Raw genomic sequence first — 26,467 nt, 5'->3', positions numbered from 1 at the left:
TCTTAAGTTTTACAATATTTCTGTAAATAGTCCTTAAATTTTTTCCAATCTTCTTCAGCCGACTCTTCTCCCTGGTCACGGATTCTGCTCGTCAATTCTGCCAGTCCCATACAGTCAATCAATTTCATCTGCCATTCTTCCAGAGTGGGTAGATCTTGCGTCTTCCAATACTTTGCGATGAGTATCCTTGCTGCTGTTGTAGCATACATAAAAAAAGTTCTGTCCTTCTTTGGCACCACTTGGCCGACCATGCCCAAGAGAAAGGCCTCTGGTTTCTTCAAGAAGGTATATTTAAATACCTTTTTCAATTCATTATATATCATTTCCCAGAACGCCTTAATCCTGGGACACGTCCACCAAAGGTGAAAGAATGTACCTTCATTTTCCTTACATTTCCAACATTTATTGTCGGGCAAATGATAGATTTTTGCAAGCTTGACTGGGGTCATGTACCACCTGTATATCATTTTCATAATATTCTCTCTTAAGGCATTACATGCCGTGAATTTAATCCCGGTGGTCCGCAATCAGGCCAATTTGAACCAAGTGTAATTTGGGTCTATGCAGCTACAAAACGAGTCCCAACAATTCACATTGATCAGGGGTGATTTGGACTATTCTGGAGGTCCAAACTCTCAGAAAACCAGACAGCCAGTCTCCAAAGTGTTGAAGATTTTCCAAATGGCACCTTATAAGGAGAACACAAGGATGCAGAGAGGGCAGGTTGCACATGGCTCTCTCTGAATGTTAGGAAGTTTGATGGAATTTGGTCAGCTCATCTTTTGTTTATCCAGAAAAACAACTAGCCTTTCTTGTTACAGGTAGGTATCTGAAGAAGTGAGCATGCACACGAAAGCTCATACCAATAACAAATTTAGTTGGTCTCTAAGGTGCTACTGGAAGGAATTTTTTTATTTTGTTTCAGCCTTTCTTATACATCTGTTTGCTTCCTAATCCTTTCCCATCATAACCCAATCAAGCTCAGTTGCATCTAGTTCTGTAGGCTGTGTCACTTCACTTATACTCCCCCCTACACATTTTGTCCCTCTTTTTTGTGTTTCATTTTTTTACAGCTGTGCCTGTATTTCTTAGTATTTTGTCACCTCTCTGTGTGGGGTGGGGCTTATCTGCACTGTCTCAAAAATTGGCTTGAAGGTTGCCTGTTTCTTTATTTTTGTGGTATGGGTTTTCCATGTCCAGATGACATATCAGTTTCCCTAGAGATAAAAACAAAACACTTTTGACCTAACTGATAGTCGTACAATGAGTTGAAGAAAATGTTCCAATTAACATTTGTAAAAAAAGCCTGAAGCTTTCTTGTTGGGGATTGTAGGAAAAGACCTGCCAAGGAAACTAAAAAACATTTTTATGTATGCGACAACGGCGGCAAGAGTCTTAATAGCACAAGGATGGAAGAATGAGGAAACCCCGACTAAAGGACTGTGGCAAGAGAAACTGGTGGACTATGCGGAATTTGCAAAACTGACACATAGACTACATGACAAGGATAACTGTGGCTTTAAAGAAGAATGGGAACCTTTTATGAAGTATTTAAAGAAACAACAAAATGAACTGGACTCCTTGGCAGGTTTTGAATACACAAACTCTTTATTGGTAATATACAGATAGATAAACTGAGGATCTTTACAATTTTAAACATACAGAAAATAACATGTGCTGAGAAACCAGAGAGAGGAGCTGAGGGAAGTTGGGGGGGGGAGTGGGAGGGTGGATTTTTCTTTTATGGGGGGAGGGGGGAAATGGGGGGGAGGAAATGAGGGTGATGTATTTTTGATAAATTGTTATGTTGAAATTCCTAATAAAAATATTTTTAAAAAAAGGTTTTCTTTTTTAGATTAGGTTTGCATTTCATTTAAAGCTGTTTCCTGTGTCTTTACTAATACATTGTCGTTTGTGTGTGTGAGAGAGAGAGAGGCGGAGAGTCTTTTGAGTACATTGTACACAGTGTACACAGTCAGAAGCATCACACAGAGTGTATAAAGTATAAAGTTTAATTAAAAAAACTTCATGGAACAGGCGGAACAGGAGCATGTGGACTGGCAAGAATGAGCACTAAAATCTTTCTTTCTTTCTTTCTTTCTTTCTTTCTTTCTTTCTTTCTTTCTTTCTGCAAACTTTAAAGGTGGCTTGCACAAACCCTATTTGAAATTTGATGGAGTTAACCACCTCTTGAGGGAATACAATGTCTCCAAATTTCATGCACCTACATTGAGCGACACAAGGGTGTGTGTGTGGCTGTTTTGGTTTCCCAGGGCAGATGAATGTACTGGAATTGAGCTGAATTGGGTCCAAATTGATCCAAAGCAAATCAGGGACAGATCCAAAACAGGATCCGAACCAATTTGGGGTGGTCTGGGTTTCCACACCCTTAAGTTATATCTGTTGCTCATGTATATTTAACCACATTTCCAAATCAGTTTGTGGATATTTTTAAGACCTTCTGACAATTCACTAGCATTTTAGAGTGCATTTTTCCTAATTTACCTTTTTTTGCATGTATATGTGGTTTTACAGTTGTTGTTTTTTACTTTGTTCTGAGCTTTTAAATTTTGTAAGCGGTGTTCTTTGTTTTGAAACTGGTAATAAAATGACTTGACATGCAATTTTCTTAAATATTGACATTTTTGCAAGCAATTTTCCCAAATAAAATGCATCATTAATGTCATCCTCCTCTTGTTGGACTACAACTCCTGGCCTCCCTGGTTTAGTGAAGAAGATCACCCTGCTTTATTTTATTGATTTCTTTCATTCATGCATCACGTCCCATGAAACGTCCAAAGCAATTTAACGATAAGAAACATCAACAATAAAAACAGATATAAAAACAATTTCAAATTCAGGTGGGTATAAAAATATCCCCACTCAAAAGGCTTGCTAAAAAGTTCATCAACAAGTCCTGAAAGGACCATAGAGACCTCCTGATGAGATGGTCTCTCCAGAAGGCAGAAAAACCATCAAAATTTGTTTATTCCACCTCCTTCCCAAACAAAATATTCCCAAAACACACCTTTAGAAATGAGAAGAGTTCTCTCATCAGAATTTTGAAGGTTACAGGTAGGGACTAAAAAGTGCAAATCAAACATGTCAGACAAATGGATTTTAAAAAGGGAATATTGTGGGATTCACATGGGTCTCCCTCAAAGGACTTCAGCAGATTCAGTGCTATTCTTTTCTTCCAAATATGTACACCAAGGTGAGAATTGTGATCTGCACCAAGAGTCCTAGAAGAATGAAGATAACTCTCAGGTTTACCCAAGACATGGGGATGTTTTCTCCTGTAGGGGAAGAGAAGACATTGAAGGAGGGAGCCACCAGAAAATATCTGGGGATATCCCACTCCTGATGAGAGCCTCACAATACCTCCCCCAAAAAGCTATGAACATAAGAACATAAAAGAGCCACGCTGTTGGGTCAGGCTAATATTGTGGGCCTGCCCTGTCTGCCCCAGTGGTAAACAATGGGGTTGAGCACCCTTCCTCTGGGGTCCTGAGCTGGAGAATGTGAGCTCCAGGCGGCTTCTGAGAGACCCCAATGTGCTCTGACATCTTGCAACCTTTGATAGCAGAGCTCTGGTTGGTTTGCAAAGTTCCCAGACCTGTGAATGTTCAGGCACCCGCTCAGAGAAAATCCAGAGGGGAAGACCTGCATCAAAAGAAGATTATGCGATGCCTCCCTACAATTTGCAGATGGTGAACCCTGTGAAATAGTTTACTTCCCTGGCCCAGTTTTCTTCTTTTAAAAACATACTTGAGCTAGAGATTTGTTTGTTCATTTATTATTTTATTTATTAAAATTATATACCCCCCTTCATCAAGAACTATATCTTATCTTTAAAAGACATTTGAAGGCAGCCCTGTTTAGGGAAGTTTTTAATATTGTTTTTAACACTCGATTCGGAGCCACCCAGAGTGGCTGGGGAAACTCAGCCAGATGGGCAGGGTATAAATAATAAATTATTATTGTTATTATTGTTATTCTATCTCAGGACAGTTCACAGAATAAAACACAAGAAAAAACACAAGTAGGGTTGCCAGCTTTGTTTTGGCAAAATACAGAATGGGTTGGAGAGGGGCAGGGCAGTTGGGGGTCAATTTTTCTTTTCATCTGGTGCTGAAATGACTTCAGAGCAATCCATTACCATCTATTGCAGCCTAACAGCGTGGCCCCTCTGGAATTTATCACACACATACACGCATGTTCATAAATCTGTCTGTGCTTGGCTACCAGAGCATGAATACATGACCAATTCATGACCTTTCACACATCCTTTCAAACACATGCATTTGGAGAGGATCCATAACTCAGCAGAGAGAGAGAGAGGACCTGAAATACAGGATAAAACTGTATCAATACAGGACGTAGCATTTTATATTGAAATATGGAAATCCTGTATTATACACGGCAGATGGCAAACCTAAACACAAGCACAGTGGTATCCCGGTTTATGAACAGTGCGGTTTAAGAACGATTTGGTTTACAAACTCCGCAAAACCGGAAATTGTGTCTTGGTCTGAGAACTTTACCTCGGTCTAAGAACCAAATCCGAACGGTGGAAGGGCACCGGCGGCGGGAGGCCTCGCTAGGGAAAGCACACCTTGGTTTAAGAACAGTTTTGGTTTAAGAATGGAGTTCTGGAACAGATTAAGTTCGTAAACCGAGGTACTACTGTAAACGACAAACCAGTAACCCCTCCGATTCACTCACAGGCTTGCAGCCAACTCACCCCTAGTCTGGCAGATATTGAGCACACTGAAGGAGATGTTCTTCTGATCGTCTGGACTGGTGACCAGGCAGGTGAAGATGGGTTCTGAGGAGTTGAGCCACCAGGACAAGTGGAGGTCCTTGCCATTATTAGAGAGCTGGAACCAGTCTGACCCAACTTCTATGTCCCTGAGGGGGTTCCCTCTTCTCCAGGAGATGTTAAATTCTCCCGTTCCGGACACCTGACATTGCAAGGTCACATTGCAGCCATATGGAGTATTGGACACATTTTGGGGGAGAATCTTCAGCTCTGGGACCAGCTCTGTGGGGAAATGTAGGGAAAGTTTGTGCCATTGGTGCCACTGACGGGTGTCAGTAACAGCCCAGTGAAAAGACAGCAGGGGATGGGAAGGGCTGGGTCCTTTTCCATGCTCGGTTAAGCATCAAACACAAGTGAGAAAACAACCACTTACCGTACACAGTGAGGAGGAATGTTTGATCTTGAAAGTGTTGTGTAGCAAAGCTCACGCGAGCCCTGTATGCTCCACTGTCCCCCATCTGCAGATCTTTGATCCTCAATGTGGTCTCATTGACCATTTCTAGCCGCTGCCCAAATCTGTCTCTTGGATGAGGCCTCTCCAGCTTTCTGCCCCTGGATTCAGCAAACCAGAGTTCCAAACCAGTTTTAAGCTTGAAAACCCATTCAATTTTGTCTATGGTTTCTTCTGAGGGAACGTTCACCTGCAGCAAGACTGATCCTCCTATGGTCCACCTTACCTGATACTGGGGAGGAACCTGTTCTGGATTACTTAGAGGCCCTATTTATAAAAGAGAAAGGTGAGAGAGAATGTTTATGACCCAATAAAAATGAAATCGGTATGCTGTTCACACTCCTCGAAACTTCCATCTGCATTCAGTCGTTACGTTCACCTTTCACACAAAATACCTCCTCACCCAAACAGCCCTTGCTTCACTTAACCCTTAAAATCTGGCATTGGTATCCTTATTAACACTGGGAAGGATCACCCATGCAAAAGAAGGAACTCAGCCTCTGGACCCTGAGTCATCCTGGGTCCCATTTGGCTGCAGATGTCCTGCCAGATGTCCTGCCTCACCTGCAGATTGGATAGTCCAAAGCAACAGAATTAGCCAAGTGGTTTTGGACTCCATCTTCTTTGCCAGTGTCCTGTTTCAGAGCTGGAATGGGCTCCACTGTGCATGGCTAAGCCCCTCCTGCTTTGACCACAGCCCCCCAACCGCAGCAGTTTCCGCTTTTTCTTTTGGCTCCTTATCTTCTCTGCGACATCTCACTTCCTTTTCAGGATACAGTATCATAGAAACAATTTGCCACCACAATGCCTCCCTTTCTGCACCAGCCTCATCTTATTGATGGAAGTTATTTTGCTGACCAAAACAAGGCCTTTGGCTGATTAAGCTACCTATGGCCTTTTAAATTGTTGTGGGAGTATTGCTATTATTATTATATTATTATTATTATTATTATTATTATTATTATTATTATTATTATTATTATTTTTACCCCACTCATCTGGCTGGGTTTCCCCAGCCACTCTGGGTGGCTCACAGCATATATCAGATCATACTGAAACATCAAACATTAAAAACTTCCCGATACAGGGCTGCCTTCAGATATTCTCTAAAATAGTTTTTAATCCCCTTGGCATCTTACAGGAGGGCATTCCACAGGGCAGGCGCCACCACCGAGAAGGCCCTCTGTCTGGTTCCCTGTAACCTCACTTTTCGCAGCGAGGGAACTGCCAGAAGACCCTTGACGCTGGACCTCAATGTTTGGGCTGTATGATGGGGGAGGAGATGCTCCTTCAGGTACACTGGGTAATTTGTTGATTACAGTTGCTCTTCAAATAGTTCATATACGTCTTCCAATCTTCTGTGAATCTCCGGTCCCATAGGTTTTGAATCCTTCCTATCATTTTGTCCAATTCTGCATAGTTCATTAATTTTGTCTGCCATTCCTCTTTCATCGGAATTTATTCTTGTTTCCATTTTTGGGCTAACAATACTCTTACCGCAGTTGTTGCATATAAAAACAATTTAACATCTTGCCTATTAATGTCCTGACCTATAATACCAAGTAAAAATGCTTCTGGTTTTTTTAAAAAAATGTATATTTCAACATCTTTTTCATCTCATTCTATATCATTTCCCAGAAGTTCTTTACTTTTTTACATTCCCACCACATATGATAAAATGTTCCTTCTTTTTCTTTACATTTCCAACATTTATTATTTGTCTTATACATTTTAGCTAATTTCACTGGTGTAATATACCATCTATACATCATTTTCATCATATTCTCTTTCAAAGCATTACAGGCTGTAAATTTTATCCTTTCATTCCACAACCTTTCCCATTCTTCAAGCTGTATATTATATCCAAAGTCATTTGCCCTATGTATCATTACCGATTTCACTTCCTCATCTTTCAAATGCCATTCCAACAGTATTTTATACATTTTAGACATTGTTTTACATTCATTGTTTAATATTTCTATTTCAAATTTTGATTTTTTATCATCAAATCCTTTTCCCTTTAAATCCTCTTTATATATTTCATTGACTTGGTGATAGTGCAACCAATCATTTACATATTCTTTAACCTCTTCATATGATTTCATTTTCCATTTATTTCCTCCTCCCCCCCAACATTTTCTCATAGGTAACCCAATTTTTACTCATATTTATCTTTTTCACACTCATAGCTTCTAATGGAGATACCGTATTTTTTGCCCTATAGGGCGCACTGGCCCATACGACACACCTCGGCTTTTTTTTGGGGGGGGGAATGAACACAAAAATTTTATTTCCCCTCCCAGCCACGGGGCTGGGGCGGGGGAAGCTCAGCCCCCAGAACAGGCTGCTATCCGCAAGCCTTGCGAGCCCGGCAGCAACTCCCCCCAGGTGCGCAAGGCTTGCGGACACCTGTGCGAAGCACGGGTCATCCTCCGGAGGGCGCCCCGTGCTTTGGGCTGCAGGCTGCTGCCCGCAAGCCTTGCGAGCCCGCGGGGACTCTCGCTGGGCTTGCAAGGCTTGTGGATAGCTTCCTGAAGCCTGGAGAGCGAGAGGGGTCGGTGCACACCGACCCCTTTCACTCTCCAGGCTTCAGCGAAAGCAACGCGTAGCCTCCGGAGCGTGGAGGGAGGGTTCCCTCTGCATTTCGGAGGCTTCGTGTTGCTATTGCTGAAGCAGACCTAGTGGTGGGAGGAAAAAATCCTTAAATAAGAGACACGGGGGAATGATTAATGGACTTCAATGTCTGTACACTAATGCGCAAAGCATGGGAAATAAACAAGATGAGCTTGAGCTCTTGGTACAGCAAACTAAATATGACATAATAGGCATCACTGAAACCTGGTGGGATAAGTCCCACGATTGGAATGTAATAATGGAGGGATACAATCTATTTCAGAGAAACAAACCAGACAAGAAAGGAGGAGGAGTGGCGTTATATGTCAGGGATGTGTATACCTGTGAAGAGATCTGAGATTTAGAACCTCAAAACCAAAGTGAGAGCATTTGGGTCAAAATTAAGGGAGAGAAGAATAACAGAGACCTCATTGTGGGAGTTTACTATAGATCCCCAAGCCAAACGGAGGACATAGATGATGCCTTCCTGGAACAGATGGCCAAGCATGCAAAAGGAAGGGAGATAGTAGTAATGGGGGACTTCAATTACCCGGATATTTGTTGGATGTCAAACTCAGCCAAGAGCATAAGGTCAAACAGATTCCTCACTGGCCTTGCGGACAACTTCATTGTCCAGAAAGTGGGAGAAGCAACAAGAGGAGCAGCCATTTTAGATCTGGTCCTAACCAATGTTGATGACCTGGTTAGTGGGGTAGAAGTGGAAGGATCATTAGGCGCGAGTGATCATGCTCTTCTGAAGTTTACTATACAGCGGAAAGGAGCAGCCAAGCATACTAGGACTCAATTTCTTGACTTTAAGAAAGTCGACTTCATAAAACTTAGGGAAGTGCTGGGTGAGATCCCATGGACAGTAATACTAAAAGGAAAGGGAGTTCATGATGGCTGGGAGTTTGTTAAGAGGGAGATAGTAAAAGCACAACTTCAGGAAATACCAATGAGACGGAAACATGGAAGGTGCCTAAAGAAGCCAGGGTGGCTATCTAAAGAACTTTTAACTGAGTTAAGATTAAAAAAGGATGTGTACAAAAAATGGAAAAGGGGGGAAACCACCAAAGAGGAATTCAAACAAATAGCCAGCACGTGTAGACACAAAGTCAGAAAAGCTAAAGCACAGAATGAACTCAGGCTTGCTAGAGAGGTTAAAAGCAACAAAAAAGCTTTTATGGGTATGTTCGTAGCAAAAGGAAGAACAAAGAAACAGTGGGGTCACTCAGAGGAGAAGATGGTGAAATGCAAACAGGGGACACAGAAAGGGCTGAACTCCTCAATGCCTTCTTTGCCTCAGTCTTCTCCGATAAAGAAAACAATGCCCGACCTGAAGAATTTGGAGCAAATGATTCAGCAGAGGAAACACAGCCCAGAATAACTAAGGAGATAGTACAAGAATACTTGGCTAGTCTAGATGTATTCAAGTCTCCAGGGCCAGATGAACTGCATCCAAGAGTATTAAAAGAACTGGCAGATGTGATTTCAGAACCACTGGCAGTCATCTTTGAGAATTCCTGGAGAACAGGCGAAGTCCCGGCAGACTGGAGGAGGGCAAATGTTGTCCCTATTTTCAAAAAAGGGGGAAAGAGAGGACCCAAATAATTACCGCCCAGTCAGTCTGACATCAATACCAGGGAAGATTCTGGAGCAGATCATTAAGCAAACAGTCTGTGAGCACCTAGAAAGGAATGCTGTGATCACCAATAGTCAGCATGGATTTCTGAAAAATAAGTCATGTCAGACTAACCTGATCTCGTTTTTTGACAGAATTACAAGCCTGGTAGATGAAGGGAACGCAGTGGATGTAGCCTACCTTGATTTCAGCAAGGCATTTGACAAGGTGCCCCATGATATTCTTGTAAAGAAGCTGGTAAAATGCGGTCTTGACTATGCTACCACTCAGTGGATTTGTAACTGGCTGACTGACTGAACCCAAAGGGTGCTCATCAATGGTTCCTCTTCATCCTGGAGAAGAGTGACTAGTGGGGTGCCACAGGGTTCTGTCTTGGGCCTGGTCTTATTCAACATCTTTATCAACGACTTGGATGATGGACTCAAGGGCATCCTGATCAAATTTGCAGATGACACCAAACTGGGAGGGGTGGCTAACACCCCAGAGGACAGGATCACACTTCAAAACGACCTTGACAGATTAGAGAACTGGGCCAAAACAAACAAGATGAATTTTAACAGGGAGAAATGTAAAGTATTGCACTTGGGCAAAAAAAATGAGAGGCACAAATACAAGATGGGTGACACCTGGCTTGAGAGCAGTACATGTGAAAAGGATCTAGGAGTCTTGGCTGACCACAAACTTGACATGAGCCAACAGTGTGATGCGGCAGCTAAAAAAGCCAATGCAATTCTGGGCTGCATCAATAGGAGTATAGCATCTAGATCAAGGGAAGTAATAGTGCCACTGTATTCTGCTCTGGTCAGACCTCACCTGGAGTACTGTGTCCAGTTCTGGGCACCACAGTTCAAGAAGGACACTGACAAACTGGAACGTGTCCAGAGGAGGGCAACCAAAATGGTCAAAGGCCTGGAAACGATGCCTTATGAGGAACGGCTAAGGGAGCTGGGCATGTTTAGCCTGGAGAAGAGGAGGTTAAGGGGTGATATGATAGCCATGTTCAAATATATAAAAGGATGTCACATAGAGGAGGGAGAAAGGTTGTTTTCTGCTGCTCCAGAGAAGCGGACACGGAGCAATGGATCCAAACTACAAGAAAGAAGATTCCACCTAAACATTAGGAAGAACTTCCTGACAGTAAGAGCTGTTTGACAGTGGAATTTGCTGCCAAGGAGTGTGGTGGAGTCTCCTTCTTTGGAGGTCTTTAAGCAGAGGCTTGGCAACCATATGTCAGGAGTGCTCTGATGGTGTTTCCTGCTTGGCAGGGGGTTGGACTCGATGGCCCTTGTGGTCTCTCTTCCAACTCTATGATTCTATGATTCTATGATTCTATAAATGCAATACATAACCAAAAGAAAGCAAAAATTATTATTAATGGAGAGTTTGGAGAAGAAATCAATATCTTTAAAGGTACAAGACAAGGATGCCCCCTATACCCAATGTTATTTATAATAGTATTTATAATAGTAATAGTATTAGAGGTTAAAGAAAATAAGGCAGGACAACCAAATAAGAGGAATAGCAGTTGGTGAAAAAAGATACAAGTTAAGAGCCTTTGCAGACGATGTTATGATCACAACAGAAAATCCCCTACAATGTACACCTAGAATATTGGAATGCATAAACGAATATGGCAGATTAGCAAGATTCAAATTAAACTATGGGAAAACTAAAGTATTAGTGAAAAATAAGGAATAAAAAGATAAAGTGAAATTACAAGAAATAACAGGATTGGAAATTAAAAAGAAAATAAGGTATCTTGGAATAAATTTAACAACAAACACTATAGATTTAAGTAATGAGAACTATGGGAAAACATAGAATGAAATAAAAAATGATTTGCAAGTATGGGGGAAATTAAATCTTTCCTTACTAGGGAAAATATCGGTAATAAAGATGAACATATTACCAAGGATGATGTTTTTATTTCAAAGTATCCCAATACTAGGAGGAGATAAATGTTTTAATAATTGGAAAAGAGATTTAGCTAAATTCGTATGGTCAGGGGAAAAACCAAGAATAAAACACAAAATAATGATAGATAAGAAGGAGAGAGGAGGATTTGGTCTCCCTGACATGGAGTTCATAGATTCATAGAATCATAGAGTTGGAAGAGACCACAAGGGCCATCAAGTCCAACCCCCTGCCAAGCAGGAAACACCATCAGAGCACTCCTGACATATGGTTGTCAAGCCTCTGCTTAAAGACCTCCAAAGAAGGAGACTCCACCACACTCCTTGGCAGCAAATTCCACTGTCAAACAGCTCTTACTGTCAGGAAGTTCTTTCTAATGTTTAGGTGGAATCTTCTTTCTTGTAGTTTGGATCCATTGCTCCGTGTCCGCTTCTCTGGAGCAGCAGTTATATCATGATGCGGTGGGTCTGACCTGGCTAAAAGAATGGATCAAATTAGATGACTCTGATGTATTGGATTTAGAGAGAGTAGAGACGAGATTTGGATGGCATGCCTATCTAATAGATGAAAAAGTCAAAGTCCATAAAGGCTTCCTAGGGCATATAGTTAGAAAGTCTATATATAAAATATGGGAGAAATATAAAAGACTCCTAGAACCGAAAACTCCCTGGTGGGCATCGCCGGCAGAAATTGTCGCAGTGAAAAAATTAAATATGAAAGAAAATTGGGCTACCTATAAAATTGTATTAAAGGAAGAAAACGGAGAATTGGAATTAAAGGATTATACAGAAATTAAAGCTCATATTAGTGATTGGTTCCAATATATTCAAATTAAGTATAGATTAGCGAAAGACAAAAAGTTAGGATTTGAAAAAGAAATATCAAAATTTGATAAATACGTAATACAAGAAAAATCAAAAATATATATCTAAATTATATAATCTGATCTTAGAGTGGGAAACAAAGGATGAATTGGTTAAAGCATCAATGATTAAATGGGCAGAAGATAGTGGGGAAAATATTATGTTTGAACAATGGGAAAAATTGTGGAAAGAAGATATGAAATTCACTATGTGTTATATATTGAAAGAAAATTACCTCAAAATACAACATAGATGGTATTTAACACCTTAAAAAATAGCAAAAATGAATAAAAATTGTAACGATGTCTGCTGGCGATGCAACACCGTAAAAGGGACTCTGATACATATTTGGTGGAATTGTTTAAACATCAATCAATTTTGGGAAATAATTTATAACGAAATGAAAAAAAAATGTTCAGATATTCATTTAGGAAAACACCAGAAGGTTTTCTATTGGGAATAGTACCAGGAAGCCTAAAGGAAGAAGACAAGACCTTATATTTATACGCAACTGTAGCCACAAGGCTATTGATTGCGAAAAATTGGAAAAACGGTATTGTACTGACAAAAATAGAGTGGCTTGCCAAATTATTGGAGTACTACAATATATCCAAAACAATGGGAGAAATTGGAAGGATCTCAAAAGAGAAGATAGACAGGGACTGGAAGGTGTTTAAAAGATGTGTGAAAGAAAGTAATAGAAGTGGAAAGAAATTGCAATTGAGTAGATTGGAAGTCAAACACAAAGGTGGGGTGAGGGGTGGTGGATGGTGATGGAAAAATGAATTATTCGTGGGATTGAGTGTAGGTATGTTTGAATACTTTTAAGGATTGTATGAAATGTATGTTTGTATGTTTGTATATTTGTAATATATGTGTATTAAAAATTCTTTTCTTTAAAAAAAGGGGGGGGAAAGAAGAAGAAAAATAAAAGGCTTTGGGTTTTCCCCATAGGCCCTGATAGCTGTAGGTTATGAGAAAGCTAGAGCAATAATCTGCCAATGAATTTGGGATGTGGAACTGCAATGCCACGTGAGCGAGATAAATAAACACCCAGCAATAAAAGATAATGGGAGAAGATTTACCTCAGCAAATTATATGTCAAAATTACAAATACGTGAATACAGACGGTCATTTACCCTCGCTAGATTCAACGTGCTGCCATCTGCCTTATTGCAGGGCAGATTTGAGGGTAAGGAATGAGTCTGCCCCTGCAGCTTGATGGAGGTAGAAACTGTCTCTCATGCCTTGTTACTCTGCCATTTCTACGGGGATATACACTCGGCATTTATTACCCCTGCTATACAAAAATCTCCAAATGAATCCGAACTTCAATGTCTAAAATCCCTGGTAGAGGACAAGGCTCCTGAGATCACGTTAAGGGTAGCCAAATTCTGTGTGATTGCCATAAAACTTAGGGAACAAGCTGTGCTATCATGATTACGGCCTTAAATGAGAATTTTAGGTTATATGTTAGTGACTAAGTTTTAATTTATATATTTTTAAACTGTTGCTATATCTGCATTGTCCCTGTTATACCTAATTGCAAATTCAAATGTACCCCTATAGTGTTTTATGACTTCCTTGATATTGTATGTGGGCTGGAACTGTTCTGTGACTGAAATAATAAAATTAATTCAAGATAGGTCTTCATTGAAATACAAATGTTCCTAGAAACAGCCTCAAAAATAAGGAGGAGGCTGCTAAGAACCACATCCAAAGCAATGTTTTTTATACCCTTCCAGATCAAACATGTCATTTCATTTCACCAAAGGATCACAGCACCAAAGGATGACAGCACAGTCAATAGTGTGGGATGTAAGAATCAGGTGCAGTCAAACACAACATTGCTAGAGTAGACATGAAGGTTGTCTCAGTCCTCCAGCCAGAACTTCCTGCTTTCCAGCACTGAGACAAAATCTTCTATGTGTAACTTGAGATGGGCGTGGCCTCTCCTGAAGTAGAAAGAACTAGAATCACAGGGTTTCCTCCGACGGACTTAATTTCTCCCTCTCTGGGTATTTCTCTGTCAAGTTGTACAAAGAATTTCGAAATGAAGAGACTAGAATCACAGGCTGGCAACCATCTTGCCTTTCCTGTCTCTATTGATGCCATCTTAACAACAGCACTACTAAAATGCACCCTTGGCTCCAGGCCAAGAGAGGATTTCTAGCCAGGAAGCTCCATCAGTTGAGAAGGGGACGCTCCATCAGTTGACAAGGGATGCTTCGTCTGTTGAGAAGGGGACGCTCCATCAGTTGACAATGGATTCTCTGTCTGTTGAGAAGGGGACTCTCCATCAGTTGACAATGGATTCTCTGTCTGTTGAGAAGGGGACTCTCCATCAGTTGACAATGGATTCTCTGTCTGTTGAGAAGGGGACGCTCCATCAGTTGACAAGGGATGCTTCGTCTGTTGAGAAGGGGACTCTCCATCAGTTGACAATGGATGGTCCGTCTGTTGAGAAGGGGACTCTCCATCAGTTGACAATGGATTCTCTGTCTGTTGAGAAGGGGACGCTCCATCAGTTGACAAGGGATGCTTCGTCTGTTGAGAAGGGGACGCTCCATCAGTTGACAATGGATGGTCCGTCTGTTGAGAAGGGGACTCTCCATCAGTTGACAATGGATTCTCTGTCTGTTGAGAAGGGGACGCTCCATCAGTTGACAATGGATGGTCCGTCTGTTGAGAAGGGGACTCTCCATCAGTTGACAAGGGATGCTTCATCTGTTGAGAAGGGGACGCTCCATCAGTTGACAATGGATGGTCCGTCTGTTGAAAAGGGGACGCTCCATCAGTTGACAAGGGATGCTCTGTCTGTTGAGAAGGGGATGCTCCATCAGTTGACAATGGATGGTCCGTCTGTTGAGAAGGGGACGCTCCATCAGTTGACAATGGATGCTCCGTCTGTTGAGAAGGGGACGCTCCATCAGTTGACAAGGGATGCTCTGTCTGTTGAGAAGGGGACACTCCATCAGTTGACAAGGGATGCTCTGTCTGTTGAGAAGGGGACGCTCCATCAGTTGACAATGGATGGTCCGTCTGTTGAGAAGGGGACGCTCCATCAGTTGACAAGGGATGCTCTGTCTGTTGAGAAGGGGACGCTCCATCAGTTGACAATGGATGCTCCGTCTGTTGAGAAGGGGACGCTCCATCAGTAGACAATGGATGGTCCGTCTGTTGAGAAGGGGACTCTCCATCAGTTGACAAGGGATGCTTCATCTGTTGAGAAGGGGACGCTCCATCAGTTGACAATGGATGGTCCGTCTGTTGAGAAGGGGATGCTCCATCAGTTGACAAGGGATGCTCTGTCTGTTGAGAAGGGGATGCTCCATCAGTTGACAAGGGATGCTCTGTCTGTTGAGAAGGGGACGCTCCATCAGTTGACAATGGATGGTCCGTCTGTTGAGAAGGGGACGCTCCATCAGTTGACAAGGGATGCTCTGTCTGTTGAGAAGGGGATGCTCCATCAGTTGACAATGGATGCTCCGTCTGTTGAGAAGGGGACGCTCCATCAGTTGACAATGGATGGTCCGTCTGTTGAAAAGGGGACGCTCCATCAGTTGACAAGGGATGCTCTGTCTGTTGAGAAGGGGATGCTCCATCAGTTGACAATGGATGCTCCGTCTGTTGAGAAGGGGACGCTCCATCGGTTGACAAGGGATGCTCTGTCTGTTGAGAAGGGGATGCTCCATCAGTTGACAAGGGATGCTCTGTCTGTTGAGAAGGGGATGCTCCATCAGTTGACAATGGATGGTCCGTCTGTTGAGAAGGGGATGCTCCATCAGTTGACAATGGATGCTCTGTCTGTTGAGAAGGGGATGCTCCATCAGTTGACAAGGGATGCTCTGTCTGTTGAGAAGGGGACGCTCCATCGGTTGACAAGGGATGCTCTGTCTGTTGAGAAGGGGACGCTCCATCAGTAGACAATGGATGCTCTGTCTGTTGAGAAGGGATGTTCCGTCTGTTGCACGTGTTCTGTTGCAGGAGTAGGGTGTATGTGTTCTCGACTTGAAAGCTCTGGCTGTTGTGTTGTATGAACTGTTGATGTTGCATCGAAACAAACGTTTGCACTGGTTCCAAGAGACATGCCTGCTCTCCCGAACCCTTGGTCTGTGAGGTACCTTGTTCATCTTCTGAGGTATATGTGTCTGCTACTGGGTCAGAATGGATAGGAAGATCGGCTTCTGAAAGTGGTTTGGAACTCTTGTGAAATTCCTTACATTTGCAGAAAACCTGCAGGGGCAGAGAAAAATACAACCAGCTACAGACATGGCAGGAGACTCTCAGATGCCACTCCTAAAAGAGTTTCCGAGCATTTGACCCCACCTAAACCCTGGACACAAATTGAGCCTTGGTCAGGCCCTGCAGTGCCCTAAGGAAGGTCACAGGGCTCTTCCCTATCTCTCCAATCCCGTATTTAGGGTTAGTGTTTGGTTGTACAGGCTCCTGGATCATTCCCCATAGCTAATAAGAGAGCAGCTGAAGCTGCCCATTTTTAATAGATAAAAGTGGTCTGTTTCCTTACTCCAGAAGTGGCATTTTTAAAGGTAAAGTCTATGTCTCAGTTATTATATAGGAGTCCAGTTTGTATTAATGATAAAATTAGTATTTTAGCAAGAGTCCAGAATAGCTGGTGAGTGAAGGGTGCAATCCTGTTTATTGCTGTATCACAAGCCCTTTCCCTGTGGGGAAGCAGGCCCTCACAACCAGGAGGATTGAATCAGGGCTGCTTGGAAACACTCTTGCAACCAAACCTGGGCTGCACTTTGCAGTGATTGGCTGTCTCTCCTCCTCCCACCTGCAAACGATAGCCCTCGATCTTTCTGGGAGGTCTCAACTCAACTCAGCCAACACCAGGTTTTCCTCATATCCAGTGCTTTTTTTCTTTAAAAATGTTTAGGGGTACTCTCATTTTCCTACTCATATTGAAATACTGCCCCTCAATTAGGCCAAACTTAGATTCACAAAATGTTTAGGGGTATGTGTACCCCTGCGTCCTCCCAGAAAAAAGCACTGCTCATATCAGCCCAGTTCACTTTGGCAAAATCCAGTGCACAACCCTAGAGATTACCCTTCATGAATCTGGTGAAGTGGATTCTAGTTCACAAAAGTTTGTGTTGTCATCAATGTGCCAGCTCCCTTGATTAGGGGATTGGTAAGGAGGAGGTGGAGTTATGGTTGAGCCCTGGTACCTGAATTCTTTTTTTGTGTTTCAATGGTTTTTTAAAATATCAAATTACAACTTTCAAAATATGTTTATACATAATAAATACTTCCCAAACATACTGGTTGCTTCCATTGTTATTTTCTAGCATCATCCCTGCTTTGCATGCTGATCTTACCTGAAAAGCAGGAAGTTGTGAGTGCCTCTCTTCTGAGTTCTGGTGTGCAATAACATTTTTCCCCTTCTCTGGAAGCCTACTGACACTTTCTGTGGAGTGTAACATGAGAAACATTATTTATTCCATGACACTGACCCAATTCTGCTTCTCATGATAAACACAAGAAAGGTAGAGGCATATTGGTAGGGAGCCCCAATCCCAGGTGAGATAGGAAGAAGATTAATAGAGATGGTTCTACCTCCTTGATGCATTTTTCTCCACTGGCATACTGCAAGCAGAATCACAATTCCCAACAAAAAAACTGCAGAGAGACCAGAAATAAGACTCAGGATCTTCTGGGTTCCAATGTGTTCACCTGCAATGTGCAATAAGAGACTCTTGAAAATGCTTCAATAGCAGCAAGCAAAGTGATTGTCCTATAGAACTGAGAGAAGCAGAATGAATGAATGAAAGAAATGCCAATCCATTCTATTACTTCAGGGACAGACTTCCAAAACAAAATTGCCTTCCGTTAGGATACAAGAAGCCAGTGAGATGAAGGGGAGACATGAAAAGAGGTGTTGAAACAGGAGCAGGAAATGCGTTGCCCTCCAGATGTTGCTGGACTCCAGTTTCCATCAGCTCCAGCCAGCAGGCCCAATGAGCAGGGATTATGCTGCTGGGTAGAGTCTGGCAGCCTCTGCAAGTCACCACACTGGTTACTGGGTGATGTAGCCATAGGGCTGGATCCAGAATTACAGCACAATCCTGTGTGCAGTCAGGCATTGCTGCAGCCTTCACTTTTGCCTGCTCCAAATGTAATTTATTTACCTAGTGGTAGGAGGAGGAGGAAGCAGCAGAAGCAGCAATTCAGATGGGTCAGGGCAATCTTCAAGCAGGACTGAATTTGCTCTAACACTGGTCAACAAGCATGTGAGGAGGGGTGCTTGCATATATGAATGTCTCTCCTTGAATCCCCAAGACCCCAAACAGCAACTCTGGATAAAGAAGGGAAGGATACATTGCTCACCTTCAATACTTGGGCAGACATGGAACAAATCAAATGAGGCTCTCTTTTCAATGACAGGGTTGCTGACCAGACAAGTGAATGTGGAGTCAAAAGGGTTGGTCTTCCAGAAGATATGGAGCTGCCTCCCACCATCAGAAAGCTGGAACTCATCCAGGCTGCTTTCTAAGGCCCTGGGGGGATTCCCTCTTTCCCAGGAGACCTTGAGTTCTTCCCCTCCAGGTGTCTGGCATTGCAGGGTCACATAACATCCCTCTGGAGTACTGGATACCACTTGATGGAGTAATTGTGGTTCCAGCTCTGTGGAAAACAAATGAAAGCAACATCAAGTTTGGGTCCCACTGCTCTCAGTACCTATGTAGGGAAATGGTGCTGATCCTATTCCATGAGCCAAACAGTGAAAACTATAACTTACCATAAACAGTGAGGCTGAAACTCTGCTCTTGAAATTGTGATTTAGTAAACCAGATGCGAGCATTGTAGATCCCACTGTCATCCAACTCCAGGTCTTTGATCCTCAGTGTTGTCTCGTCCACCATGTCTAGCCGTTGTCCAAACCGGTCAGTGGGACTTGGGTGCTCCAGTTTCCCATGACTGAATTCCCCCAGCCAAAAGCCCAGGCCACCCCTTTGGGGTAGAAAGTCCCATTCCATTTTCTCCACTGTTATTCCTAGAGATACATTGGCAGGAAACAAGACTGATCCTCCCAGGATCCCCTTCAGCTGATGGGTTGGATTCCCCTCTGCATGGCTTGAAGTTTCTAATGAGAGGTGGGTGGTGGGGGAGTAGATACACACACACACACACACACACACAGGTGAAAATTAGTATCATTATTGTTTCTAGCTCCTTATCCATTCTTCACCATGAGGTCACAGAGCAGGTTACAACAATTTAAAATGCAGTCTTGAAATGTAATAGGGAGGGTCCTAAAAATTATATTGCAGAGGACTTCCATTTTTGCCACCATGGTGTGCAGCAGTTCCAATGACAGCGGACCCCAGACATGCAGTCAATTAAAGATAATTTGAGAGTAATTAACCTTGCAAGCCCCCCCTCCCCAGGTCGGGGGGGGGAGCTCTCACTCACAGATTGTCTGATACCTGCCTCCTGCTCCTCCTACAAAACGCAGGAGGGAGGGGACGCTGAGTGCATAGCACTGCATGCATTGGAAACTCTCCAACGCAGACACCATGAGCGGAGATTCTTCTGTTTTTTAAGATATATCAGAATTCAGACTTAAGAAACAGGCATGTTCTGGAAGAAGGAGGCAAGTTAACCTGCTAAATGAATCAGCCACTGAGTGCTAAGGTCTCGATCCGGAGAAGATTTTCATTGTGTTTGGATTGGTATGTGGTGGAGAGAAGCCTTTGATTTCACTTTTATGTATTCAATATTCTATTTTATGATTTGGCAGCTCTTCACTGAAGAAGAAAATTAGCTTCTAATGGATTGTGATTATTAATGGATTGCAATTATTAATGGACTGCAAGAGGGAATCAATAAGAACTTTATAATGCTTATGGATTAATTGAAAGAATGGAACTGTGTGGGAAATATTGGGAAGTTCTGTGGCAATACCCTCCTACGGAGGACTTGAACTTTGATTTATTTTATTGTTGTGATATCAGCTTGTTATTGGATGGGAAACCATTCAAAAGCTGGAAATCAGCCTGGAGTAATAATGAGATGCCAGACCACTTTCGTTTTTAAGAGAAGCAAGATGGTGAAAGGTCACTACGCAGTAATATTGAGTCCTTGGAGTGTGTGGGGGGGATGCCAAAAATGATTGATTGCAACAAGAAATAAGATTGAATGTTAAAAACAACAACAATTCCACACGGAGTTACCAGATATAAACTCCTCTTCCAAATTAAAGGATATGGAAGAGTTAAATCAAAATAAAAGTCAACACACCAGTGGCTGTTAAAATAAAGGATCAACATCAGAACTATATTATTTGGATTAAATAAATGGATTGGAGTGGGAACACGGAATCAACATCTCCTAAAAATCTCCTGAAATCGGAACATGGGAAGTCAACCATAATGTTTAATTTGGAATCTGACAATTGACTTTTTAAATTGAATTATTATTTGGTATTGTAATTATGTGGTCTATGTTGGATTGTTATTAATGAAAAAAATTATAAAATAAATATTATAAAAAGATAAAAATTATATTGCAGGTGTCAATGGTAGGGTAAAGAGGTGACTCTTCAGCATGTAATGTAAACTCTACACTAAAGGTGCCAGGTGCAACTCTGTGGGGAGGGATGTCTACAGTTTAGCAGCCTGTCACAAAGAAGGTCCTCTCCTGGGCTGGCACTCCCCCAACTGTTTGAGGGAGGTGAAACTACCAAGAGTGCCCCTAGTTTTAACAGCTGAGATGGACTATGGGGAAGAAAGTAGTCTCTCAGGTATTTGGGACCAAAATCCAAGAAAGTTTACAATGTCCAAGATTAATCTTAACTGTTGTTGAATTGTACATTGAGCCACTTGAACTGCCCAACTCTCTCTAGTTAAACATTTACTGCATTCTCCAAGCTGTTATAGCAATGTGGCCCTTTACCGTAACAGAAGGAAGTTGTTACAAGTCCAAAGTTACATTCCAAGAATCAAGTCCTGGTGTCCAGGAACTGGGATCCAGAGAAACTCAGACAGAAGATTGGTCCAGAATATTTTTTTTTAAAAAAAGTATAAAGTTTAGAAATAAAATAGTGTGAGGTCTGAACGTCATCTGTATCTAAAGCAATCAATTAAACACTTAAATCTTTTCAAAGCTGCCCATTGGTCAAATTTTGGGGAACATCTGTTTTGGGGAACATCTGCCCATTGGTTAAATTTTGGGGAAACTGACTCTGTTCCACCAAGATCCCCAGTTGCCTTTTCCTGCTCATTGCTTGGCTCCTCTAATTCACTGTTTGCTCTAAACTGACATTTATTTTGTGTTGGTGAATAACTGACACATAATAGAAAATATCCCACAGGAAAACATTTCTGCCCTGGAGATGAGGGAGACTTGCTGCCAGCATGCCATTTATTCTGTTCCACTCCACACCTTTAGGGGAGATGATCACCTTCATCATACACACAAATTGTCCCACCCCAATTTCAGCTCAATAACAAATATCACACATACAATTGAACTCTCAAAAGCCTTCTGTTGGAGCATCCTTTGAAGCCAGCCAGGGTGTTCTGGGAGGGGTCCAGCTGGGGAGAGGAGGCCCTGAGTGCTAGAAACCAATATTGCCAATAATTTATCTCTTCATAACAATGCATACAGGTGGGTTACCGTATTTTTCGCCCTATAGGACGCACCGGCCCATAGGACGCACCTAGATTTCGGGGGGGGGAATAAAGAAAAAAAAATATTTCCCCCCCCCAGGCACGGGGCTGGGGGAGGGGGGAGCCCCCAGAACGGGACCCAGAGCCATGCCAAGCTTGCGGGGCTGGGGGAGGGGGAAGCCCTCCGTCAGCCTTCTAACCAAGTTGCAGGACAGTAGGAAAGGCGTGCTGCGCCTCTCCCGCTGTCCCCCGGGTTTGCAGGGCTGGCGACGGGGAGGAGCAGGCTTCTCTCCCCCGCCAGCCTTCTAACCAAGTCGAGGGACAGCGGGAAAGGCATGCCTGCATTCGCCCCATAGGACGCACACACATTTCCCCTTCATTTTTGGAGGGGAAAAAGTGTGTCCTATAGGGTGAAAAATACGGTACTAGTGGTTTCTGAGTGAGGCAGAGAAAGAAAGCAGTGAAGTCCTTACCCAGGGAAGCGTAGAGCAATAGTCTGAAGAAGAGGCCTTCTGTGAGAAAAATCCTCCATCGTATCTCTCCAGAGGTGCAGAGAGCCATGAGCAACAGTGAGGCACCAGAATGCCCCTTTATGGGACTCAACGATGGGGAGACCTGCGCCTGTTGAGCTCAGGTCCTGCTTATGGGCATTGAGGCATCTGTTTCACCACCCTGAGAAGGACAGCTTCATTTGTCTGCACAGGATAGGTGCTCTAAAATAAGCCGGTTCTTCCATCTTATAAGCGTAGCCTGAGTACAGGGTCTTATTCGCAAGAGTCATGAACTTGCGAACACAACGGTCTTCTCCGTCCGTCTTCTCGCTTCCAAGCAGATTGGATTCTCCTCTTTATACCAGCAAGGCTCTCTGTGTTCTTTGTTCCTCCCCTGATAAACCAGGAAGGATCAGAGAAGGACTTTGTTACAAGTACAAAGGTAGTTCCAAGCAAGGATCAGTGGAGGAGGAGAAAGAGTTGCGAGCTCAGGGTGCTTCTTTATTGTTAAACACCTGCCTGTGTGCCCGTTAAAGGTTTCTGTTAAGAAAAGGTGTTTGATTCTCACCCACATCTGGAGACCACCAACCTTTTGGAGTCCTGAAGCTAAACCCTTGCAAAGAAGAGAAAAGGTTGCAAATGTGCAGCAACACATCACAGCAGTGGAGACTGTTCCCTTAGGACAGCGTCCACCTGTTCTTAACCATTCCCCACCTGTTTTCCTTTTTTACTTTCTACTGGCCTCCCACTTGACCCTTCCTCCTTAGTATCTGTGTTCCTCTTGCAGCTCTCAGTAGGGCAGGCAGTGAGAGAACTAGAATCAGTTGGCTCTACTCAGTGCTTTTTTTCTTAAAAATCTTTAGGGGTACTCTCATTTTGACTCAAGATAATCACCATTTTATAATTCAAATCAGGAAAAATAAATACAGTAACTGAACAAGAGTACAAAGATTCACAAAATGTTTAGGGGTGTGTGTACCCCTGAGTCCCCTAAGGAAAAAAAGTGCTGGCTCTACCTATCATTGGCTCTGGTGCCACCTGCGCCAGAGCTCTCTATCTTCCGCTTTCGTCTGATGCGCAGATTGTTCTATGAACTGAGCTCAAATAACAAAGGTCACTCTGGCATTGCCCCACCCTCACCAGGAACTGGGTGCTAGTAACCAAGATCAGCTGTCTCAGTTACTTCCCTCTTGACTGGGATTGATTGAGTTTATTTAAATGCGTCCCTTCCACAATGGGCTCTGCCCAAAGTGGCTCACAGCAAACATTCAAAACTTCAAAAGGCAGAGCATTGGAAGTAGAAATGTATGAAATATGGAATATGACAGTAAATATCCCCCCCCCCACAAAAAAATCCAGGCTTAAGTACACAAATACAAAGCAACTGACAATAACTGGCTTAAATACAGTTCAGTGGGGAGGGGATGATGGCATACAGCTGACTCCCATATCCTTCTCCAGACCTTTCTAGGATCCTCCCTCTGGCTGGCTCATTGAGCTCCCCAGGATCTGTCCCAGTCTAGCTGGTCCAGAAGGGGAGCCAGTGGTTCAATAGGCAGAGTAGTTGAGTCAGAGCCCGACTCTGGCAGCTCTGAAGGAGGCCAGTGCTGCACACTAGAGTTACTGACAGGGAGCTTAGACAGGACAAGGGGAACCCTCCCCACGAAGACCTTTCTAGGATCCTCCCCATGGATGGTTCATTGAGCTCCCCAGGATCTGTCCCAGTCTAGCCAGTCCCTCTGGGGCTTCTCCTCCATGTCCCCAGACTCATCTGGCCAGCGCCCCACCCCTTGGGTCCATGAACAGCCAGCATGATTGCTTGGGCCAGAATGAGAAAGCAGTGGTGGAAAGGAGGAGGTCTGGTGGGGTGGGGGCTCTTGTCAGTGGAATGTGAGCCCCCAGCAGGTGCCAAAACACATTGACCCTGAGATGGGGGGGGTTTCAGGGAGGGGGCCTATTCTTTAGATGAGCTCAGCATTGTCAGTGACTTTCCCCTTCATGACCAAGCAAACCTATAGATTGACACCCTGTGCCAGGCACCCCCAAACTCCGCCCTCCAGATGTTTTGGGACTACAACTCCCATCATCCCTGACCAGTGGTCCTGTCAGCTAGGGGTGGTGGGAGTTGTAGTCCCAAAACATCTGGAGGGCGGAGTTTAGGGATGCCTGCCCTATGCATTCAGCTTTTCCTACCCAGGGACTTACCCAGGGAAGAGAAGATTCATGGGCCAAAGGAGAGAAAGATCACCAGGCTCCTGGTTTTATTCTCAGGCATAATAAATGCTGCAGCCCCATAGCTCCCTCTAGGAGGGAAATTATGTGAAGTAACTGACAAGCTTGTCCACAGTCATCCAGGCTGAGAAAGCTGTGAGCAAAAAACAGGAAATGTGCACCAGGTGCCCACACAGAAATTCAATACAAGTTGCGGTTCTTATATTTTACACTATGACGACTTGAGGCATTACCTTTTCTGTGTATATGTTTAGTAACCCTCTGTTGATTTTAACACTTAGTTTGAATCATAGAATTGCGGGTATTGAATGGCTCCCAAGGATCATCTAGTCCAACCCCCTTCAATGAAGGAATATAAGCTAAACCATCCATGACAGATGAAATCCACACTTGTCTGAATATCGCTTTGCTGTTCACCAGTGATTAATATGTACAAACATGCATGTACTGGGAAAATGTGTGCACATCAGAGCATGAATGTTTTGTATGCATAAATCATAAAGTACACAAAGCAATACAAGCATTAGTGAAAATAAAACATAATGTGTTAAATTAAGTAAAATTGCTTTGCTAAAATGGAGGGGAGGGGAGATGGGACCCTGTGGACACCAGGGAAGGTCTCTGTGGGTAAATGTGCCTCCAGGATCTCTAGCCCAGCTTATTTTGAGAAGTTCAGGGGGAGAGCAAGCCACTCTGGGGTGGATATGGGGGTGCTGAAGCTGGGATCCTGCCCCACTTGTTGAACTTCTCTCTCTCTCTCTCTCTCTCTCTCCTTTTGAAACATGACACCTGGAGATCTTCTGCCCCTTGAGACTAAATACAAGTTCAAGCTTCTCAAAAACTTTCCACCTCATCCCACAGTCTGATGAAGGCTGAGGAGAAGAAATAACAAAAGATGGAACCAAAAAGTAAGAAGAACTGGCTCATGTACAAATGTCATAATGTTTGCTTTGCACTTCCAAGGGATCGATCTTTCAGGGTTGGCAGCACTACTCTTTGGAACTCCCTGCTTACTGACACCAGACAAGCACCGTCACTCTGCTGCTGTTAATTATTTGCCTCCCTTCCTTTTAGTCTCCCTGTTAGGGAAAACATGTCTCCTTCCCAAAAGAAAATCTCTTTTAAGGATGTTTTGCAAGGGAGAAGAGTGAAAACAACCTTGTGCTCCAGTCGAATCTATTGTTGCAAAAGTTGGGTGCCTGCCCATCTCTCTGCCAGTGGTGGAAAGAGCCCATGGGATCCCAGGCACCCAAAGAGGATCTGTTTCCCTTTGGAGAATGGAAGACACAACAGAGACTGTTGTAGCTTTAAGAAATAGGGTTTATTCACCCATTTACACCTTCAGTCTACATGGAAGGAGTCCAAGCTCAATAGGAAAAGAGAGGCAAGGCAAGGCAAGGCAAGGCAAGGCAAGGCAAGGCAAGGAAAGGAAAGGAAAGGAAAGGATAGGCGCCTGGGTTGAAGAAGCCAGAGACCTCTGCTGTTTCCAGCCACACAGAAGCTCAAGAGGATTGTCTTATGTACCCTGTTTGCAGCTGGTGATGAAGGCATTTCTGGGACGTCTGGCTCTCAAGGAGAGCCCAACCATAGCCACTTGGTATGTTGCTTTTTGGCCTGCTCACAAGACCTTTGGGGCCAGTGTTTAAGGCTGCTGTGTAGGCTGTAGCTCAATGAATTCCTTCGCAGTGGCTACAGGAGATGTGCCTGATCTCCCATATTGGGCTGTGGGATTCAGTGTTCCATCAGTCTCTGAGGGCTCTGTTTCTGAGACTTCATAAGAACCGAGAGAAGGAAAGGTTTC

The 26,467-nt window shown here is 43.3% G+C and overlaps 2 protein-coding genes across 2 annotated transcripts in view; both read right to left on the bottom strand.

The window, feature by feature from the left end:
- Positions 1-1,807: 1,807 nt before the first annotated feature.
- On the bottom strand, positions 1,808-5,892 carry LOC128404260 (SLAM family member 5-like). The gene is made up of 4 exons (XM_053369754.1): positions 5,838-5,892; positions 5,196-5,540; positions 4,745-5,044; positions 1,808-3,296 (listed from the first exon to the last, which is right to left on the bottom strand). The coding sequence occupies exons 1-4, from the start codon at positions 5,890-5,892 to the stop codon at positions 3,184-3,186; spliced, it is 813 nt and encodes a 270-aa protein (XP_053225729.1). The 3' UTR covers positions 1,808-3,183.
- Positions 5,893-16,975: 11,083 nt separating this feature from the next.
- The window catches only part of LOC128404259 (CD276 antigen homolog), a 37,445-nt gene continuing 27,953 nt past the window's right edge, over positions 16,976-26,467 (bottom strand). Inside the window, exons 2-7 of the mRNA XM_053369753.1 lie at positions 22,417-22,638; positions 19,072-19,416; positions 18,660-18,956; positions 17,889-18,005; positions 17,651-17,739; positions 16,976-16,990 (exon numbers count right to left, since the gene is read on the bottom strand). Of these exons, the coding sequence (XP_053225728.1) occupies positions 16,976-16,990; positions 17,651-17,739; positions 17,889-18,005; positions 18,660-18,956; positions 19,072-19,416; positions 22,417-22,504 (951 nt within the window). The 5' untranslated portion in view covers positions 22,505-22,638. The remainder of the gene's footprint in view (positions 16,991-17,650; positions 17,740-17,888; positions 18,006-18,659; positions 18,957-19,071; positions 19,417-22,416; positions 22,639-26,467) is intronic.

This window comes from Podarcis raffonei, chromosome 16, assembly GCF_027172205.1.
Source record: "Podarcis raffonei isolate rPodRaf1 chromosome 16, rPodRaf1.pri, whole genome shotgun sequence".
Taxonomy (NCBI): Eukaryota; Metazoa; Chordata; class Lepidosauria; order Squamata; family Lacertidae; genus Podarcis; species Podarcis raffonei.
Note: the sequence above shows the minus strand (reverse complement) of the source record. Positions and strands in the feature narration are given on the sequence as shown.

Coding starts and splice junctions, on each gene's coding strand:
- LOC128404260 (XM_053369754.1), bottom strand. CDS start 5,892: ATGGAGTCCAAAACCACTTGGCTAATTCTGTTGCTTTGGACTATCCAA. Junction 5,541..5,837: donor TTGGACTATCCAATCTGCAG/GTGAGGCAGGAC, acceptor TTTTATAAATAG/GGCCTCTAAGTAATCCAGAA. Junction 3,297..4,744: donor CAATATCTGCCAGACTAGGG/GTGAGTTGGCTG, acceptor CTTCCCCTACAG/GAGAAAACATCCCCATGTCT.